The 23,164-nt window shown below is 37.4% G+C and overlaps 1 protein-coding gene across 6 annotated transcripts; it reads left to right on the top strand.

Annotated features, from left to right (window-relative positions):
- The first annotated feature begins 2,965 nt into the window (after nt 1-2,965).
- On the top strand, nt 2,966-22,936 carry gabrg1 (gamma-aminobutyric acid type A receptor subunit gamma1). Of its 6 annotated transcripts, none has more exons than XM_067495490.1 (9): nt 2,966-3,455; nt 7,195-7,355; nt 13,026-13,115; nt 13,368-13,588; nt 13,878-13,960; nt 14,939-15,076; nt 16,381-16,533; nt 17,038-17,240; nt 17,329-22,936. In XM_067495490.1, exons 2-9 carry the CDS (start codon nt 7,326-7,328, stop codon nt 17,605-17,607), a joined length of 1,197 nt encoding a protein of 398 aa, XP_067351591.1. In that variant the 5' UTR covers nt 2,966-3,455; nt 7,195-7,325; the 3' UTR covers nt 17,608-22,936. The 6 variants fall into 6 exon arrangements, with proteins under 6 accessions (XP_067351591.1, XP_067351593.1, XP_067351587.1 ...); XM_067495492.1 differs by having other exon boundaries at nt 2,968-3,406; nt 13,048-13,115; nt 17,326-22,936; XM_067495486.1 differs by having other exon boundaries at nt 2,970-3,455; nt 17,326-22,936.
- The last annotated feature ends 228 nt before the right edge of the window (nt 22,937-23,164 follow it).

Genomic DNA, 23,164 nt, shown 5'->3' on the forward strand with positions numbered 1-23,164 from the left:
TCTACTGGGATGATATGGTGCTATGAGGTCTTCTATATATGATGGAGCCTGACCATTCAGAGCTTTATATGTAAGAAGCAGGGTTTTAAATTCTATTCTAAATTTAATGGGAAGCCAATGGAGAGAAGCTAGTGAAGGTGAAATATGATCTCTTTTGCTAGTTCCAGTCAGCACTCTTGCTGCAGCATTTTGGATTAATTGCAGGCTCTTTAGGGAGTTACTGGGGCATCCTGAAAGTAGGGAATTACAGTAGTCCAACCTAGAAGTAACAAATGCATGGACTAGTTTTTCGGCATCACTTTGAGACAGTATGCTCCTAATTTTGGCAATGTTCCGTAGGTGGAAGAAGGCTGTTCTAGAGATTTGTTTTATATGTGACTTAAAGGACAGATCCTGATCAAAAATAACTCCAAGGTTCCTTGCAGTAGTACTGGAGGCCATCTAGGGTAACAATATGGTTGGACATCATATCTCTGATATTTTTGGGCCCAAATACTATGACTTCAGTTTTGTCTGAGTTTAAAAGTAAAAAAATTGTGGGACATCCAGGCCTTTATGTCTTGTACGCTTGAAGCTTTATTAACTGATTATTTTCATCTGGTTCCATAGATAAATATAGCTGGGTATCATCAGCATAACAGTGGAAATTTATGGAGTGTTTTCTAATAATGTTGCCTAAAGGAGACATATATAAAGTAAAAAGTATTGGTCCTAACACAGAGCCTTGTGGAACTCCATAGCTAACTTTTGTGTGCATGGAGGATTCATCATTAACATGAACAAATTGAAATCTATCAGACAGATAGGATTTAAACCAACCTAGTGCAGTTCCTTTATTCCCAATTTCATGTTCCAGTCTTTGTAATAAAATGTTGTGATCAATGGTATCGAATGCGGCACTAAGATCTAACAGAACAAGTATAGAGATGAGTCCATTATCTGAGGCCATGAGAAGATCGTTGGTGACTTTTACCAGTGCTGTTTCTGTACTATGATGAACTCTAAATCCTGACTGAAACTCTTCATACAAATTATTCCTATGAAGGTGATCACATAATTGTTTTGCGACTACTTTTTCAATTATTTTAGAAATAAAGGGGAGATTAGATATTGGTCTGTAATTGGCTAAAACACCTGGGTTAAGACAGGGTTTTTTAAGTAATGGTTTAATTACAGCTACCTTATAGGCCTGTGGTACATAGCCTGTTTCTAAAGATAGATTGATGATATCTAATATGAACGTATCTATTAAGGGTAAAGCTTCCTTGAGCAGCTTAGTTGGAATAGGGTCTAGCAGACAGGTTGTTGGTTTAGATGAGGTAATAATTGAAGTTAGCTCAGAGAGATCTATGGGTAAAAAGAAGAATGTCATGTGCAAACATTATAGTCCAGGGAGATTCTTGTCTAACCTCATCTGTCAGTCTGTCCATCACCAGAGCAAACAAGAAGGGGCTCAGAGCCGATCCTTGATGCAGACCCACCTCCACCTTGAACTCCTCTGTCACACCTACAGCACCTCACCACTGTCTTACAGCTCTCATACATGTCCTGCACCAATCTAACAGACTTCTCTGCCACTCCAGACGTCCTCATACAATACTACAGCTCCTCTCTCTGCACCCTGTCATACGCTTTCTCTAAATCTACGAAGACACAATGCAACTCCTTATGACCCTCTCTGTACTTCTCCATCAGCATCCTCAAAGCAAATACTGCATCTGTTGTTCTCTTTCTAGGCATGAAACCATATTGCTGCTCTCAATGTTCACCTCTGCCCTTAGTCGAGCTTCCACTACTCTTTCCCACAACTTCATTGTGTGACTCATCAGCTTTATTCCTCTGTAATGTTACTTATATTTATTTAGGTTCAGTGTGGAACTTGTGCAAATGGTTTAACACATGCTGTCTTAGAATGACAGCAATACTAAAAAAAGATACCACCTTGTATTTTGTGAATTTGCAAAAACCATAACTAAAGAGACAGTTTGGCTAATTCTGATATAAGAAAACTTTAGTTTTGGGGAATGTTGGGAAAAAAAAATCAAAATCCAATGAGAGTAAGTAAAGCACAATAAAGATCTTACCAGCAAAACACTGCCAGGACAAAATGTGAATTGATTTTGGTGACACCTCATAGGAGTGAAGATACTGAATTTCTTTTCCTAATAAATATTATCCAAAATTAGTCAAATGCTCATTTTTTCCAATCTAGGTGCTGTAGTATTACCAGTATTGGGCCCTTTATGGAATAAGATGATTTTGGTGACTCTACACCTCATAGGAGTGAAGTTATTGAATATTTTCCTAATACATATTCTCCAAAATTAGGCAAAAGCACAGTTTTCAAAACTAAGTGTAGTATTACCAGCAAGAGACCATTGATGTGTAAATTGATTTTGGTGAAACTACACTACAGTGAAGCTATATTGAATATCTTTTGTCAGCGTTTCACTTTGTAAACAGTCCCTGCGCACTCGACACACAGCCAGCTGCACGTAGAGACCAATATAATTTGGTCAACGAGAACAACAGATGACGTTGAGGAAATTGCGGTTGTAGCTCGTTGTCTGCGTTACTGTTTAGTACCACAAACGTTTCAGTTATGAGCTATTAAACCGGGAACTTCGAATATGTGATTGTATTTCTAACTTGGGTGAGGATGCAGAGTCGAAGTTGGTACTTAACTGTCATTTTCAGCTTTGATGAAGAACTGAGACTTCAGAGTTTAGGTGAGAATTATTTATTTATTTATTTATTATTTATTGAAGATATGGGATTCAAATTTTTTCTATGGTACAAAAGAATCAGTGAAGATTATAAAGAATTAATCTTTCCTGATATATTCATTCTACAAAACCCCAAATAAGTGAATAATATAGAATACTTTGGTTTTTAAGGGGCTACTTTTAGTATAGTGTGACAATGTTACAATCCTGGTCATGGCCCAACCGACTTCCAGTGAAACCATAAACCAGGCCTATAGGATGGAAAGAGTGTAAAAGAGCTTCACCAAGGCTCTGGATGCGGTTCTCAAGGCTCCAACCCGTGGTTGTCCCTTTTTGCTGCGCCGCCAGTGTGAGAGCCCCGTGTGTCACAGCAGCCTCGTAGCGGCACTGCAGACGGACTGAAGCAGAGTTAGCTCCCGGCAGCAGCCTCACTCACATCCTCCCCATCCACACACACTATGGACGCGTCTCACCCACCATACCCTCGCTTCATTTAACCTTTATCGGCTGCATTTTAGTCACGACCTGAGCACACAGTAATCCTACCGCCTCTGTTCTCCTGTATTCACCGTTAAGGTCGACTCCCAGCTGTGTGGGAAAACCATGGATCGGCTTTTTGTCGGAGCGATGCAGAACAAAGCCATGAGCCCCTGGCTGTTTTTCGCTCTGCTTGGACTTTGGTGAGTATAGACAGAAACCAGCGGGGCTGTCTCCCTCATGATGACAGAGGTAAATGGATGCTGATGCTGACGGCTCCTTATGCTTGACAAACATTGCTGCTCCATATCGTGGGCTATTACTTGGGTCGTTATTATCATACGTAAGGCCTTGGAAGAATATGAAATAAAAGATCTCTGATCTTCTGCTTCGGCGGGGATTCGTGTTAAAATTAACCAAGGCTTTTTGTCTACATTTTCCCAGTGTATATAGAAGCCTGTGGATTTAGGCCAAGTTCCGTGCCCAAATCAGGTTGACTTGATTACACCTTATGTGTTGTGTAGTTTTAGAGGATCTGTCATCAGCTTTATTTGTCTTGGTACATGTCACCTGTATTATTCGATGTATGATGGATGATCTTCCTCAGTCCCACAGGAACAGATGTGTGTCCTGGCAGGCCTTTTCTCCACACATGTAAACTGAGTAGAAACAAAATAATTCTGAATATCCACAGCTCCTTTTTTAATATTTGCATCCTGGCACATGTCAATAAAAACATTTTGAATTGAAAACATGAGAATAATGATTAAGAATACTGAATGTAGCTCTGACTGTATGGCATGAAAATCTGAATATGTAAAATGTAACTTAAATACATGAAAATTGAGAATATTTAATGAAACTCTTAATATATTGAAACCTCGTGTAGTGAAGGTAGTGAATAACCACAAATAACCCTTACTGTAATTTTTTAATTAATATAATAATGTTTAGGGGTAATTTTCTACTCAACATGTATTGTCACTATATTCAATAAAGAATGATTATTGTTTATGAGGGGCAGCATGGTGGTCGAGTGGTTAGCACCGCCACCTTGCAGCTGAAAGGTTGAAAGCTCATAGCTAGAAGGTTGTGGGTTCAAAATAATAAACATACTAGCGAGATCATATACAGTGACATTTTTTAACTATTACATCCAATGTGCATATGCACCAAAGAAGTGCACATTTTTGAGTTTTGTCTTTGTTGGTGTTGCTTACTGTTAAGTGATATTGTTTTATTCAATATTCTTTGATCTGTTTGATCCAAAAGTATTGCATGTTATTCCGTATTCAGACTTTCAATTTATATTCTCATATTTTCCATTTAAGTTATGTAAAGATAATTTTTAATTTACGGCATATGGCTCACTATGGTTACCCAACCACACTCAAAGAAATTCAGTGTAATACTTTGTTATATTACTACTTAGTTCCGTCAACCATTCCCACATAACAGTCCCACATAATATGGTTATATGAATATCGAAAATAATAGCAAATTAAATGCAACAACATGTTGTTAAGTTGTAACTCCACTTGATTAATTAAATGCAACCTCATGAAGTTATGCTTAATTCACTTGGTCCCATTAGGTTCAGTATAATTTAGGGGTGTTGCATTTAGTTATGTTCAATTTAATGAACACCAACTAGCTTTATTAATAATGTTGGCGTTTGTTGATTACAAGTTATGCTGCTTTGTTTAAGCTATTTTACCTTTCACTTTACCTGACTTTTAATAAAGAGTTTCATTCCGAACAGTTGAGTAATTTGGCATACATTAGATTTTTCCCATATCCCATCTGTAAAATTACCAGAAAGGTAAACATGAATCCAAACCAAGAAACAAAAAATGTAACTAACCTAAATTAGGTAAAATGTGTACAGAAAAATTACAAACTAATAATAAAGCACACTTTGAAGGGCAAAACAAATGACCAATTATTTGCTTTTTAAAATAACATAAACATTTCCGTGCATTTAGGAGGTGAGTTACATTGCTCTTCTCCTGATAAATAAGTGGATGTCAATGCAAAGCACCCATGGCACAGCTATTGAAAATGATGCCCTATGCAATTCGCATGTGTGACCAAAAATATGGAAAGTCTGTTGGGACACTCTTTACTTGTTCCAAGGCCTTTAGTGTTTTTTGAGTGAGTGAGTTATGTTGGTTTAATTAGCTGAATTTTGTAACTTTGAAATAATAATATATAATATTAATCCAATTAAACTGAATAAAAAACTCACTAAAATTACATTTATTTCATAGTTTCACCACAAAACCTCCTTGTTTATTTAAAAAAGTTCAGTGTACTGAAATGTACACAACAAAGGCCTAGGTTTGGGATGATCACTGCTAAGGACAGTAAACACGAATCCTAACTTAATGTTAAGGATAGTAATTTATAGATTGGATCTGTATTTTTCAGTGCCAAAATGTAGATTAATGAAGTTATGTAATGAAGAATCCTGTCTTTCTGTTCCTCTTGTCGTCTTCCTCATCCAATATATTTTAATTGCAAAAAATTGCTAAATGATTATTTTTTTGAAACTATGAGAGACATTAAGTGCATAATATTTAAATTAATACTGTTTTCCAGCGAATTATTTTCACAGAATTGTTACTCATTGTAAGGTGATGGCACAGAGTAGGTTTGTGCTGCATTGCTTTATTTGCCATGAGGTTATATATTAGAAATCATCCAGAAAAGAGTAATTTACCAGCCTGAGCTGTTGCCAGAGAGCCAGGTGTCTTTACATTATTAGAATTATGTTTGTTAACAGAGAACAGCAACTATACACCTTAGCACAGACTGAGAGTTCTCATGTACAATAGACATACCATGGCCTACCATGTAGCATAAAAGAGAAAACTGCCTGCGGATCTCTTTCATTCTATATCATTTTCATTCAAAGGGCACCCTACAGCTTTTCCTAGAATAAAATAATAAGAATACAAGTTTTTTCATTATTTCAGAATCTAAAAATATAAGATGAAAAAAAGAAGCCTTATTAAAATTAATTGCTTATGATCATAAAACAAGTGGCTTTCTGTGTTTTCAGCTGATTAGAGGTGTTTTTTTTTCTTTGCTGAGCACAGAAAATTTGTGCATTATAAACAAAATCCTTGTCCTTATAGAGTCCTCAAGCCCAATGATAATGCATACAGTGGCAAAGAGGAGAATTCCTTACAACATTCTAAAATAGTTAAGTGAGAAAAACACATCTTTAGTTTAAGGGCACCATCATGCACATTTCAATTTTGGATGTTTTTAATATTTTCAGCAGTTTTTCCTGAATGTTGATAATGAGGCGGCTGAGTGTGCAGAGTTTTATAGCTCATTCCACCACTGTCGGATCACTGAGCTGAAGAGATTTGCTTGGGATCTTTTGTTAAGTGATGGGAGCCATTTTTCTTCTAGACTTGAATGAGGGAGTTGAGGTAGATGCCGTTGAGGTGCCGTTAAGGTGACCACTCTGTAGGCAAGAGTCAGAGCTTTGGACCTGATGTGGGCAGCTACAGCAAGCCAGTGCAGAGATCTGAAGATTGGTGTGACCTGTCGTTTTTAGCTGATTAAAAATGAGACATGCTACTACATTTTACATCGAATTTTCACCAATTTCCACTGCCACCCAAAGCTAATGCTGACGTTGTGTTGTGTTGGTGGTCTGGCTGTGAAGACTAGAACTTCTGTCGTGGAGAGGTTGGGTTGTTTCTCTCATCCAAGCAAAGATCTAGAGAAACAGCTCTGCGTCGTCAACATAGCAGTCATAGGAAAATGCCATGTCAGTGGATGCTAAAACCCAGGGATGTAGTATAAATGAACAAAGAAGAGGACCAAGAACTGAGGCCACAGCACAACAGTAGAGAGACTGTGAGAATCAGAATCCTGAATCGACTTTGTCTAGTGCTTACACACAATCTTTGAAATATATTCAAATAGCATAAAGCTTTTTTTTTTTTACAATGTATTTTTTTTGTCTCCATAGTGCAGCATTTGGTCCCAGCAAACAAGAAGAAGAGGACTATGAGGATGTACCAATTAATAAGACATGGGTCTTATCTCCGAAGGTCTATGAAAGTGATGTGACTTTAATCCTAAATAAACTGCTGCAGGGATATGACAACAAACTGCGACCAGACATTGGAGGCAAGTCAAGTTCACTGTCTGGAAATGTGCTTTATTTGAACTCCTTTACCCCAAAACATTACTACAGTAATAAGGGGATTACAAGAGTTTCTGCCTTAGTGTTGCATGAAAACAATTGTTGCTTCTGCTGTTTAGGGAAGGGAACCTTGAATCTTCAAATTTTACTTTTAGAGAAAGCTATAGTATGACAAATAACACTTTCTTTTTTAAGATGAACTATTTATTTTTTTAAGCAATAAAAATTTGATAGCTTTTACATCATTACTGTACTTAGACTGGTATGATCATTTAATTCAATTCAACTTTATTTATATAATGCCAATTCACAACTAAGTCAACTCAAGGCACTTTACAGAAAAAAGTTGAGACTATGAAGATGTATAGAGAGAACCCAACAATTCCCCCTTGAGCAAGCCATAGGCAACAGTGGAGAGGAAAAAGCTTTTAACAGAAGAAACTTCCAGCAGAACCAGGCTCAGGGTGGGCAGCCATCTGCCTTGGCCGGTTAGGGTAAGTGGAAAGTGAAGAGAGAAAAGAAAAAGAGCAACAAAAGCAACAACAAAACATCGGGCAGGTTGGTAGGACCAGTAGCTGCACACTGGAAAACACACAGCTTCAAAGCCAGGGACACCTGCAGAAAGGGACAGAGAGAAGGGGACAGAGGAGGACAAAGACAACTACGGGAGAAAACACACGGAGTTAATGTCATGTAGTGGTGACGGTTTTGGGGACAGAGAGGACAGAGGGACATCAGGGTGTGGGTCCCCCAGCAGTTTAACTCTATACCAACATAACTATAACTAACTATAAGCTTTATCTAAGAGGAGGGTTTTAGGTCTAGACTTAAAAGTAGACAGGGACTAGTACTAGTGGAGCACTGAAGAAGCAGTAATTGCCACTATACATCAAAATTTACATACAGCATAGTTAAGTGAAAAAGTTTGTATTCCTTAATGTTGAAATGACGAAAGAGCAACACAATCTTTAATGCATTAAGCTATTACAAATGGTCATTATCAGAAGTAATAAAGGGTCAAGTATTGCATAATAAAAGTAATAGTAAAATAAGGAATGCAAATGTTTGCATCCTAAATCTAAATAGCCTGTGAGTGTGAGTATTCATATACAGTTTGTATATATGTCTCTGTGTTGGCATTGAGATAGACTGTCCAGAGTGTGCCCCATGACCCTGAATAGGATAAGTGGTTAGAGATAATGGATGGATGTTTGCATCCAACCTTGATAAATCCTTTAGGTAATTAACTTTAAAAAAGAAATTAAGCAAAATCAGATGTCTTCTGATCTTTTCAAAAGTATTTAAACTCTAAATTGTAATATTGATACTGATATTTTAAACACTTCTTAAGACTTTGACCAGAACTTTTCCTCTATGGTCTGTGTGTAGGAAGGCCTTATCCTTTTAAGGATATAGTGACTTTTGTCAACAAATCTCATAAAAGGAAGTGCAACAAACAACTGGTTGCATCTAAACAATGTACCCTCTGGGAATCCAAAACCAGATTTCTCTTCTTCATCTGTGATGTAGATCTCTATTTTTATTCACATCAGTGAGTCATACCTTGGCACCATGTGATGTTTCTACATTGTGAAAACTACTGAAAAAATGGTTGGTTCATCCGTAAACAGCTCTAAAGACTAATTACACAATTGCTTTAGCTGTATATACAGTGGCAACCCAATACAGGTTTTCAATGGCTGATGCTGATGTTGATTTTCATTATAGCAGGGAGGCCAGTTGGCGATTTAAAATGCTATTTGTTAGTTTTATTCTTGGTCTTTTTGCCTCGTTACAATACAAATTAATAACAACAAAAAGACAAATATGCTCAACCTAAATTAGAATTTGATGAATATGAAAAATATGTAAATTATCTCAAATAATAACTGAAAACAAAAAAATTGCAATTAAATTGATACTATGTAGACTTTAAAAAATTTATTGCTATAGCAGCAAAAAGAATACCTAAAAAACTACTTCACTGAAAGGGCCTCGCTGCTACTTCACTGTATTTCCAATACATCAAATACACACTCTGAGCTTAGTAAACTAAAATTAATTCCCTCGATAAGTCCCCCCTTGGTGATGTTCTGATTCCACATTATATTACAGGCATTATCATTTCATGTTACTGAGTTGTGTTGCGTTCTACTAACAGAACTTTTTATTATTTATTTGACCACATCTATAATAGTGAAACTAAGTAGAGAACCATTTCTGTTTAGCAAAGTGCAGTTATGTGACTCTCGGCTTAGCAGGTAGTGTAATGTTCAGGTCCACTCATCTCATTCATTGGTCTCTTCAAATGTCAATAAAATGCATCAGTTTTAGTTACTGACACACTTTAATTTTCATTCACATATATAAGTGAAATGGTGGCAGTGTAGGGTGCAGATGTGTGTGCAGATTTTTCATTTTAATTAGCAGAAATTCGATGATGCCATTCAGTGAAATAATTTCATAGATTGGCCAGATTAGTAAGCAGACCAATTAATCATTTGACCAGGAGTTGTATTTTGAACATAATATCAAGGAGACAGATGTTGTATTGTCCATGTTGCCTCATATGTCCGTTTGTTAGAGACACTCTACGCCAACATCAAAACTACTAGCGACAAGGTGCTGTTCACCTATGTCTGGCACCTGAACACACCAAGAGAAAGTATTTTCTGTATGAGACCCAACTCTCCATACCAGCATGTGACTGTAATCTACCAACTGTGAACAAATCTGTGTTTCTGTACCACTTTTACACCTCTCTCGCTCACCACAGTTTTAGTTCCAGTTTCTTCATTACAGATAGCCCTGTCATAAATATATGCTGGTAATAGAATATTCAGATGAGATGAACATGAAAAATCAGAAAGGCCTTATGATTCAAGATTCAAGATTCAAAGTGTTTATTGTCATATGCACAGAGAGAAAGCATGTTTCCCTGCACAATGAAATTCTTACTTTGCTGTCCACAATAAATGGCATACAGTAAAGTAAAATAAAAATAGAAAGAAAAAAAATAAGAGCAACAAAAACAAGAGCAATAAAGGCAATAAAACGTGAGGTAGTGTAGTTGTGAAAAGATGAATGTGCAAAAGCAAAAATGTAATTCAACGTAAACAGTTATGTCCATGATTGCAAACTCCTATCAGCTGTATTGGAGTCTGATGGCAGAGGGGAAGAAAGAGTTCTTCAGTCTTGAGGTCCTGCATTTCACACTTCTGTACCTCCGTCCTGAGGGTAGAAGTGTGAACAGTCTGTGCTGGGTGTGGGAGGGGTCTTTGAGGATAGAAGCAGCTCTCCTGTGGACTCTGCGGTGGTAGATGCTCTGCAGAGAGGGCAGTGGAGTCCTGGTGATCTTCTGTGCAGTCTTCACCACTCTCTGCAGGTGTTTGCGGTCCATGACAGTAGTGCTGCTGTACCACACAGTGATGCAGTTGGTCAGGACACTCTCAATGACGCAGCTGTAGAAGTTGCTGAGGATCTTAGGCGACATGCCAAACTTCCTCAGCCTCCTCAGAAAATACAGCCGCTGTTGGGCCTTTTTGACCAGCTCACTTGGTGTCCAAGTGAGGTCCTCCCTTATGTGGACACCCAGGTATTTAAAGTTGCTCACCCTCTCCACTTCAAGCTCCCGGATGAACAGTGGCTGATGCGTTCTCCTCTCCTTTCTCCTGTCCACTATCCTTTCCTTTGTCTTGTCCGTGTTGACGGTGAGGTTGTTGTCTCTGCACCATGACACCAGACTGGCCACCTCCCTCCTGTAGGCTGCTTTGTCACAGCCAGCGATGCGTCCTATCACTGCGGTGTCGTCCGCAAACTTCAGGATGATGTTGTCCTTGTGGGAGGCGACACAGTCGTAGGTGAACAGGGTGTAGAGGATGGGGATGAGTACACAACCCTGTGGAGGCCAATGTTTGTGATGATACTGGCTGAAGTCCTATTACCAATCCTGACATGACATCCTGATGTGGGCGACTGTGGCGCAGGAAGGTAGAGCGGTTGTCCACCAATCTCACAGTTGTTGGTTCAAACCCCGGCTCCTCCGGTCATATGTCGAAGTGTCCTTGAGCAAGACACTGAACCCCAACTTAGCTGCTCCCGGTGAGTGTTGGCCAGCTGCATAGCAGCTCCCCCATCGGTGTATGAATGTGTGTGTGATTGTGAGTGTGAATGGGTGAATAAGAAGCAGTGTAAAGCGCTTTGAGTGCCAATAGGTAGAAAAGCGCTATATAAGTGCAGACCATTTACCATGACAGACTGAGGCCTGCCAGTCAGGAAGTCTAGAAGCCAGTCACAGAGGGTGGGGTGCAGACGAAGTGTGAACAGTTTGTGGGTGAGTTTGTGGGGAATGACCGTGTTGAAGGCAGAGCTGCAGTCGATGAAGAGTATCCTTAGGTATGAGTCCTTATTTTCCAGATGAAAGAGGGAATAGTGGATGGCAGCAGCAATGGCATCCGAGAAACATACAAAAAAGAAGAAAAATCTGACATTTGAGCGCAGAGCGCCCCCTCGGGGGGGTGCCATGTTGTATTATGTGTGGGTCTTCTTGTGGTTTGCTTTCTTAAAAGTGGTCTATGTCATTGATGGTGTCTTTCCCTGATTCAACATGCTGAATCTGCTGAAAAGCTGCCTAATGGACTCTGGCTACTGTCACTTGGTGACACCCTGACATTGGTCTATGTCTGATATTTGTCTTGATGTCTGACAGATGTTTGATTAGTGCAGTTTTATTTATTGGGATTGCTGAGAAAACAATCCCAGGATTGTTGGACAACTGCTCCTCCAGTTTTGGCTCCTCCAGTTACATGTTTAAGTGTACTTGAGCAAGACACTGAATCCCGAATGAGTTGCTCCTGCTGAGTGTTGGCCAGCTGCATAGCAGCTCCCCCATGTGAGTGCAAATGAGAAACTGTGTAAAGTGCTTTGAGTACCAGTTGGTAGAAAAGTACTTTAGAAGTGCAGACCATTTGCTATTTAAGTCAGATTAATGTCACATTTTCTAAACAGGGTTGTTTAGAAAATCATAGACATTTGCTGTGTCTCCACAGAATTTCCATTGTTTCATAATAAAGTGTTATACTCAAGATTTTGACAAAAAAATAAAACCATAAAGCAGTTAAGCTGAGAGTAAAGTTGTGGTTTAATATTGGACAGGTAAACAGGAGGAGTGTGTCTGTAGAGCAGGGGCCCAAGGGCATGCAGGATAAAATGTTCTGAAAGAAAAAGTTATACATAGTACACTGTATGTAATATTTTCTGAAGTAAACAAAAAATTTGCTGATGTTGATAGGGTGCCCGATAGTTAATGTAATTAAAGTATTCTGGATTTTTTGTTAAATTTCCTTACATGCTACATATAGACTACAGGCCTTGTTTTTATGCGACTACCCTGTTTAAATAAAGTAAATGTGAAAACAACATTATTGACAAAAATGGGAAAAATATGCAATAGATTCAGTTGACTGCCAATTCGGAAAGTACGCATTTAGATGTCTTGCACCAGTACCTATTCTCCCTGTATATGTACTTTGCATTGGACAGTCAGTAGGGATAAGGTGCTTCTCACTTTGTGATTTAGTCGATAAGACAAATAGCATTTCTAGATGTGAGCTAACATACATGTGGATTCTTAGTTTGTTCTTATGTCATTGCAGTGTGTTTTCTGTTATGTTCCAGTGAGGCCAACAGTGATTGAAACAGCTGTGTATGTCAATAGCATTGGACCAGTGGACCCCATCAACATGGTGAGCCTGCTTCTTCAGATTCAGTTTTTTAAGCTGATCTATGATATAACGAATGGATAACTTTCCCTTGTTAATGTTAAACAGAATGCGTTATACTGTGTTTGTACAGTTTGTGTTCCTCCTCTGGAAACCATGAATGTCTGTACAACATGTAATTTTGTTGTACATGTAATTCTTAAGTGTAAATGTTTATTCTTTTATTGCTTTATTGACATTGGCTGTTTTTACATGGATTACGTGACTGCATTGCAGGAATACACCATTGACATCTTTTTTGCCCAGACGTGGTATGACAGCCGACTGAAGTTCAATAGCTCAATGAAGCTGCTTATGCTCAACAGTAATATGGTAGGCAAAATATGGATTCCTGACACATTCTTCAGAAATTCCCGCAAATCTGATGCACACTGGATTACTACCCCCAACCGCCTCCTCAGGCTGTGGAGTAATGGGAGAGTCATGTATACACTGAGGTAGGAATGTTATAAAGAAAGTTCACTAACCTTTTATATAGTCATATTTATTGTTGAACTATCTGCTATTCAGTTGTCTTTGTTGTTTGTGGAGCTGTACTGTGTGCATCTGTATTTTCACATTGTTTTCTCTTTTAGGTGAACCCAGTTTTCAAAGCACATTTTTATCCTGCATTTGCTATAATTACAGAGAGAACATAAAGTAATGTTGCTATGTTCAGTCACACTTGGGAGGGAAAAACAATGCTGAGATTTGCTTTTTTTTCTGTCACAATTCTGTTTTTATCAGGTTGACTATTAATGCGGAGTGCTACCTTAAGCTGCATAACTTTCCAATGGATGAGCACTCGTGTCCACTGGAGTTTTCAAGCTGTAGGTGGTCAAACGTTTTCCCCTCCCATTTTAAACCCACCATCTTGACTTCAACTTGCCCAGAGAAAAGGGCTTCTGTGTGGGCTAGCATAGTAGCTAAGCCCTTTTTTCTTCCTTTTGCCAAAAGGCTCATCTGCTTGAAGCTGCCCTCTCCAAGCCTGTACCAATCTATCATCTGCTCCACCACTGGAGAGAGGAGGTCACCCAGACCCATTTCTGTGACAGACTTAATGAATTATGCACCCTCTTCTAGTCTGATTCATAATGTCTGTGTCATCCTTCATTTGCTCCTTACATTGTGCTTTTGCCTCTTATGTTTTGTCATGATCTTGAGGACTATTTCATGGAAGTGAAGATAATTGTTAGGACCAGCACAGTCACACTAAATGTCATCAAGTGAGCACAAATCATTGGTGATGTCATCAACAAAAACACTAGATAATAAAAACCCTAAAGAGATCTCATGTGAAAAGCAACAGCATTGGTCATGTTCTTTAAATGTGTAAAATAACAATTGCCTACAATGAAATATTTTGTTGCAGTAGTGCATCTAAAGGGTGACTCCTGTATCAGCTATTTCTCCTAGTGAATTTTCGTAGTGACAAAAACATATTATGCAAACAGAAACTAAAATGAGACTGAAATAACAAATGCACTTTTGTCTCGGTATACCAGAAAAGAATTCAAACTTTTTCTTAAGTATTTATTGTGTAAAATTAATCTAACATTCAACCAAGCCATACCAGATACTTTAGTGAACACACTGTTTGTACATTTGATGAAATTTTGCTCATTTGAATATATTTTATGAGACTGGGCTGGTCAGTTCCATCTTGAATGCTCCCCTTTGTCTTGCCATAGTGCCATGATCTCCTGTGATGTATAATACCCTGAACAACAGTTGTGAGCCTCCTTTTGAATAGTCACTAAGACTCTATATTTATCTATGATGTCTCTGTGGTGGGGGGGGTCCTGTAGATGGTTATCCTAAGAATGAGATAATCTACCGGTGGCAGAGACGGGCAGTGGAGGTAGCAGATCAGCGGTACTGGAGACTCTACCAGTTTGCCTTTGTAGGGTTGAGGAACACCTCAGATATAGCTCCTACCCAGTCTGGTAAGAGATTTTTTAAAGTCATCTTACATATTTTCAATCTCTTATCTCACAGTAATTTATATATGTGTACATTCATCTGTGCATTGGTCTATGTCTGATATTTGGCTTGATGTCTCACAGATGTTTGATTAGTGCAGTTTAGTTGCTGTGATTGCTGAGAAAACAATATTTAGGCCACTGGAAAAGTCTGTGTTCACAAACTAGCAGAGCTAAGTGGGGCGACTCTGGTGAAGGAGGTAGGGCAGTCGTCCAGCAATCCCAGGATTGTTGGTTTGATCCCCGGCTCCTCTGGTTACATGTTTACATGTAAGTGAGTAATGTATATATTTATTGCATATCTGCAACCAAACTGTCATAATTATAATTTGCATGAAGCGTTGAAGGGTTACAAAGTAATCTCAACAGGTAGACAATGTGTCGCTAAATCAACAATTGTGGATAATTATAATTATACCTTGAAGCTAAGAGTCAGCTAAGATGACTCCAAAGGTCCAAAAACGCTATAATGACAGCTATGTACTTAAACTAACACTTCCTTTAAGTAATTACCTTTTCTTTTCAGGAGTCTGCAATTCAAAAGTGACAATGCATGGTGGAATAATAGAGCATGAGATTTATCCAACTTTAAAGCTGCATCTAAAATAAATCAAAGAGCAATTAGTACGGTGGCCCTGAGAGCTCATGGCACTGCAAATTGAGAAAACACATGGAAATAGACAAAACACAAGCAAATTTAAAAAACAACTCAATTTAACAACACAGGTGCAGCAATAAGAAATCCGCTGCAAAAAGCCACAACACAACTTAGTTGAGAACGGTACTGCAAAAGCTGCAACAAAAACAAATTAGGAAATGCGCTGAAAAAGCCACAATACAACCAAATGAGAAAGTGCACTGCAAAAAGCTACAACACAACCAAATAAATAAAACACACTTCAAAAAGCTACAACACAACAGATTGTCCCCTGGAAACATTAGTATGAGAATTGTGTACAACTTGGAAATACAAATTGCTCTAATAACTTGGTTTGACATAGGAATGTCATACAATTGGTTGATAATACACATGAACAACACAATCTGGCTAACTTGTTACTCCAGTTAATGCAGGTCACATATTGTTTAGCATGTTTTACCTAAATTTTTTGAATATCTCACGTTTCCCACCGGGGATGTAAACCCTCTGGTGTGATCATATTATATGGCTAATTCAAAAGTAAACAATTGTATTGGAGTATATTAAGATAAAATCTTAAGTCCATATGTTTATTATTTTATCTCTGCATGTTTTTTTAAACTTTCAGGGGAATATGTAATCATGACAATCTTTTTTGACCTGAGTCGAAGAATGGGCTACTTTACAATCCAGACCTACATTCCCTGTAGTATGATTGTAGTCTTGTCCTGGGTCTCCTTCTGGATTAACAAGGATGCAGTTCCAGCTCGCACATCTCTAGGTTTGATATGCTTTTAAATCCTACATTCTTAAAGTCAGTAATTATATTGTACATTGCGATACCCAATCAGTTTCTTACTACAACTAATGGGATCTACTATAAAGAAAGTTTTTGGTTTGTTTTTTTTAACGGTTATTTTACAATATTTGAGGTTTGTAGGATAAGGTCTGAATGGTTGCAACATTTTTCCTAATTATTTTATCATTAAGGGTAAATCAATACAAATCTAATATATTAAGTTCACATCTGCCAGCTTATTATCCACACTATTAAAATATGTACTTCGTATAATACTCAGAATTTGCATTTAAAGACAAGAACTTTTGCAATTGACTTTAAACCTTACAACTTTCATTATAATGCATTTAATTGTATAAATATTTGCATAACGTTCAGCTTTATTCAACTTTCCTCTGTCATGCACATTGGATGTAAAATTGCCACTTAGGGCCAAAGAAAACTTTTTTCTGTATACATAATTTTCCTCTTTGACAATCTATTTAGGCATCACTACAGTGCTCACCATGACAACTCTAAGCACCATCTCCAGAAAGTCCCTGCCCAAGGTTTCCTATGTCACTGCAATGGACCTGTTTGTCTCTGTCTGCTTCATCTTCACCTTTGCTGCTCTCATGGAATATGGCACTCTGCACTACTTCACCAGCAACAGACAGACAAAAAAGAGTAAAGCCAGCAATAACACACAGGTACCTGGGCTCATTTTTGTTTCAATTTGTCATTTTCTCTGAATGTATTAGTAACATACTAAAATGTGTGTGCTTTCCTCGATAGCAGAAAGCATCCAGCATGGTGAATATCCGACCTGGCACATCCCTACTGCAGATGAACAACATTGTGCCCTATCATGAGGAAGATGACTATGCTTATGAGTGTTTGGATGGCAAAGATTGTGCAAGCTTCTTTTGCTGCTTTGATGACTGCCGCTCGGGTGCCTGGCGTGAAAACAGAATGCATGTGCGGGTTTCTAAAATTGATTCTTACTCGCGAATATTTTTCCCCACTGCTTTTGGCCTTTTCAATCTGGTTTATTGGATAGGTTACCTATATCTATGAAACCAGTAATCCACAAAGAAGGATGAATGGAGTTTAACATTTGCCAGCATTCCTGCAAAAGCAGAGCTGTTCCTGTAGTACACACAATAGATACTTGCAAAATGTGGATGGCAAAAAAGTATTAATATGAAAGTTAACCCCACAATTTCATATCCGCCACTTCAACATCATATTTCACAACAACATAGGTCAACAACTACCAGCCAAAGTGGATACTAAACTATGGATTGTTCCCAATGACTTTTTAAATAGCACCAACAATAGCCTTCTCTTTTGGAACTTGTTGTGGATTCTTGACAGGCAAGCTATGATTATATGTAGACTAAATTAGTTAATATGGCTAGAAACTTTTTGTAAAATAATAATGGTTCACTAATAAGCCAATTTCAGAGATGCACTCATTTTCATTATTCTGACAGTATCTAAACATGTCACTCTGGTCACTTTTCACAACTTTTTAGCAGTTTTACTGCTACAACATGACGTAAATAGGCGCATGCAGTCAGGTTAAGAGTCAAATGGTAAAAAGAAAACACCAATAATATTGGTTTTGAAATATTTTCATAAACTGTAATAAAAGTATTGACCAGAGGAAAGTGTAAAAGTAAAATAAAATGTAGGTCTGTCTCTTTCTGATGATAGTAATTTTAGTTAACCATGTCTGTGGCATCAGTCAGCCTCAACATTAATACCATTTGGTAGTTTAAAAATAAAAAATTATGTCTTCTAAAAATAATTTTAACCAATCAATCATGATGTATCATTATTATAATCATGATGTATCATTATGATTTTAATTTTATTATTACTTAATTAATATTTTGCCATAAATACCATAATCAGTATTAATTAATTAAAATACATTGTTGTCTTAGTTGAGTACGTTTACTTTTGTACTTGAAGTAAAATGTAGTCAATATCCTAGTCAATTTACTTGAAGAAAAAGAAGAAGTTCTTGTGGAAAAGTTTAGGCTAATACTACGACCACACACTGTATCACATGCTGCATACGTAACTCATTCTCATCTTACAGCATCAGTTAATGACGCTTCCCAAGGAGTCAAATTGCACCACTTTTTTCCAGCTTTTCACATACCAGATTGACAACCCAGGGAACAACAGCATCTGACATCCACACCAAAGGTACTCTCAGGCACAGTACATACACACAAAACTTAGTCTTAGAGAAAACAACTTTAGACTAAGGTTGCGTTGTAAAATAAACTACACAAAAACAAAGCGCAACATATTACTATATTAACCACGTGTCATTAAAGCACGCATCTCGTACTATAGTCAAACCCTGGTTTCCTGTGAGAAAGCCATGTGTTTTGTATCATCCCTGTCCACAACCCTATGAGACATTTTCTGTAAATATATCACATCATTGCTTTAGGCGTCAGGATTACTTCACTGAAAGCCCTGTGTGACAATTACCGACGGGTAACTTAAGTATCAAATAAAGCGGCACATTTTGACACCTTGGGAATGAGAACGGGCTGACATATGGGGCTGTGTAGCCACAGACTGCTCGAAGTGGCAATGGTGACCCTTGTCCACAATGACATTAAGACCACAAGTTTTAATGTTTTGATTAATTGACTGACAGTTGTAAATCAAAGGAAAAACCACAATCCTAAAGTTTATTTTTAAAGGCACCAATTAAAACTAAACTCATGTTGTAGATGGAAAAATATGTAGAGAGAAAAGCATGAGACACTACTAACATTGAAAACTGAATGAAAATAATCTTGTGTGTATGGCAAATATCACGTGTGTACCATGGCTCTCTTTGTCATTGTCATAGGTGTGTCTCAGTGAAGCTGTGAGCAATATTATCAGAAAAGCGACCAATCTCTGGACGACAGAAAACCCTCACTTTAACAGACTGATGAAGGCAGCAATGTTGCATGTGCAATGTCTGAATAAGGCTTCATTCTGCTACTCTTAATTAAACTTTTATTCTTTCCTAAAGTTAAACCTTTTTATTAGCAAACAACATTTTGTTCTCACTTCCATCATTTTTGTGGAAAAACAACACCTAAAATAAACATGCAATTATTAGAATTTAAAACTTATTTTTCTAAAGCGAGAATGCTGATTCAATAGAAAGATGCTGGATTTTGAACGTGTAGCATGCCTTCAAATCCTAGCCCTTTTCATAGCAGCTCTGACCCTAGAAATGTTAGCACAAGTAAAACTCCAGACTGTAATGAGGAGATATTGCCATCAAATGTTTATAAAAACCCAAATGTTCACTGTTTGCCAACTGTGCTATTGATCCTATTGAGAAGCAGGAAAGGGGAGGTGCACGGCACTTTGTATTATGACATCGAATGGAGGAATAGGGTTATTGTTCCCTCTCGAGGGATATTCCATGATTTTCTTAAAGTGGCCAGTAGCACTCTGAATTTCAAAAATCACTTCTAAGTTTAAGGGGATTTTGCAATTCAGTAAACTAATGGCCACCAACACAACCAGGGGGCAAATCTTAATTGTTATTTAGGGGTTCTATTTTTGTAGGCAACCTCAGCATTATGTGAAACTGGGCCAACCTCTGCCCAGAAGCTACTGCATGGAATCAATTTGTAACTTCTGTCAAACAGTAACTTTTCATGAAAAATTATGCTGTTTTTACAACAGCCAGGTTTTATATTCTGATGTATTATAAGTGTCAAGAAAGTGATATAATTCTTACTGATGCACTGTTCAGGCAGTCTCTAACATATTCTAAAAACATCTCATTTCTAAAATCTGAAAGTTTGCTGTTCCAAATTGTACATTTCTCAACAGTGTTGAAAAAAACCTTTCCTTACCGTACAGTCCATACATTTCTTGACATTCATTTTACACAGTTCTACTGCATGTAAGAAAAACCCACTGTGTAGAAGTATATGTTTTACCAACATAGAAACTCTTTGAAATACAAGAAATGAATGCATGCTAAAATATTAGCATCTTAGAATTTTCGACGTAGATTCTGAACGGCAGCAGTCAATATCATAATGAACCATTTTATTGCGAATTAAAGCTGATTTTTTTTATCTACACTTCAGCTATAGGGCTGTGCAACATACAGTTAATCGTTTCTTCTGAAATGACACAGGTTTATGTAGTTTGACATGATCTAGTATATATTGAGTTAGTGGTGACAATGATCAGTTTCATTACACCATTTATAACAGTGTGATGTTGGTGTTGTTTCTGTTTCTTAGTTCAGATGCTCAGTTAATTAGTTCTGCACAAAACTACTCTTGTAATGATGGTAATAGCCCAGTAACCACAGCTGCAGCTACATTTTAGCAACATGTTCTTTCTGTGGCCTAGGCTGCCTTACACTAAGCTAACCAGGACGTTAGCACTGCTGTGTTACATATTCTCTGACAGTTGTGTTTTCAACATCCAAAGAGGGGAGCTCCTGAATTAGTAACACAAAAGGTTCTTAACGAAGTGAAAGTGCTTTGTGGCAAAGCAGTCAATTTGACTTTTGTGCCAAAATGCAATGAGGCATTATCAGTATTTATCAGACCATGAATGTGTTCTGCTAATGAGACAACATCAAGCGGCCATAATCAGTACTACAGAAGCATAAATATCTAAATTACATATACTGACTGATCACTTTATTAGGTACAGAAAGATGATAATTCTACTCTCTGTTTATTATCAGCATCATAGTGAGTGCTGGAGTGCATTATAAGAGGTGGCTCTAATGTTTTGGCCCCCTCGATCATTTTATGTAGGGTGGCCAAACTTTAGAATTATCACCTTTCTGACAGTTTCAACTTAAAATCTGATAAATTATAACCTTGAAAAAATAAAATTGCTGGCAGAGCTGCTGTATTGGATTGTATATAAAAGACATAAAAATCTTAGCATTTTAACTACTTTAACCACTTTCTATTCATACAACTATTTCAAACATTTTTGTGCCTAAATCTGATTCTAGCTCTGTATATATATTTCTTTCAACTGCTGAACTAACTCATTCAAGTAGGTATATGAGCTTTTTTAGAGCTTTGTGTCTATTATTGGGACCAGTTATAAGTAAGTAAAGCAATGCTACAGTAGCTTAAATAAACACATTGGTCTCTGTTGTTCAGTGCAGGATGGAGGCTTGCGAATAAAAAAAGTTATTTGCTCTTCAAAAATGTGCAAACCAGAATGTCAAACTCATCATCATGCACCTTTGCCATTATTAAAATATACATATGGTATCTACCATAAATTCTTTATTAATTCTAAATTGCTAAAAAAAAAAGAATAAACTAATCTAAACAATATTTGTAAGAGCTTTAAGCCTTACCCTACTACTCTACTAGTAAATGTATTCTGTGTGTGTATTCATTTAGACTGCTTAAAGCCCTTGGCTTTTTTGGGCTTTTAAAGAAGAAAGAAAAATAAAGTTAATGGTACTTCAGGTATTTTTATCATGTTCTAAAAGTTACATTTGACATATCTAACATACTACAACATTTGCCCAATAAATGACAAAAGTTTTTTTTTTTACATAAACCAAAGAAACCGTCAGACACAAATTGATTAGCATGTCCTTTATTAATGTTGTGTTGCACATCTCTTATGATTGTATCAAGTCTCTAAATACATTACATGAAATCCAGAATATTCTTGCGTACAGTACATTTCCAGATAGCATAATCATAAGCTTCATTTCAATAAATAGTAATTTTTGAGGTATCTGAACAATTTTTTAACCATGCAAATGTCTAACAAGAAATGTACTGAAAGCCACATGAATCTATGCAAACATGAACATTGTTGCAGTTGTTGTCTTATGGTGGTATTACTACATTTTCTTTGGTGGTTTAAACAAGGGATGTTCAGCCATTAAAATTCTATTGATTATATTGAAAAAAGTAGCTATACAATTTTAGCATGTAGCATTTTTCTGCTTAGTTCATGTACTGTACATAGTTCAAACGCTAATTCCAGGTAAACTAGGTTTTGAAACATGGCATAACACAACAAATTGGGCACAAATTTTCAGGTGTCTTTCTTAATATTGGTCCTCCTTGAACCTCTGGTGCAACTAAATGAGTGTATACTCCAGGCCACAAATAAAGAGTAGTTTTGAAAATATTTCAGATAGAAGAAATTCAGCATGAAGTATTTTTCCAAGTCATCAGTTCCACAATTACTAGCCCAAGTACACTTTGACATGTGGCCAGGAGGATATTGAGGTTAAGTTACTGACCCATTGTGGGCTGCTTTACTAACCGAGCCACTGCCCCTCACCACGACTGTGGGTGACCAGGGTTCCCATCTCCTCCTGTTATATGTCAAAGTGTTCTTGAGCAATACACTAAACCCCAACTTAAAGGGCTCCTTCAACGATATTAAACCTGCTTCATTTGGTTCTAGTTTGAGTATTACATGTACATAAATGCCATTAAACTTCCCTTTGACTTCCCTATATAAAAAAATTTCTCTGTTTTAGCAGAAAAAATCCTCCAGATGACTGAACTTGAAGGGATGCCTGTAGAAAGAAAGGTACAGAGAGAGATGGAAAATTCTCTCATAGTTAGAATTCTCCCTT

This window comes from Channa argus, unplaced genomic scaffold (assembly GCF_033026475.1).
Source record: "Channa argus isolate prfri unplaced genomic scaffold, Channa argus male v1.0 Contig023, whole genome shotgun sequence".
Taxonomy (NCBI): domain Eukaryota; kingdom Metazoa; phylum Chordata; class Actinopteri; order Anabantiformes; family Channidae; genus Channa; species Channa argus.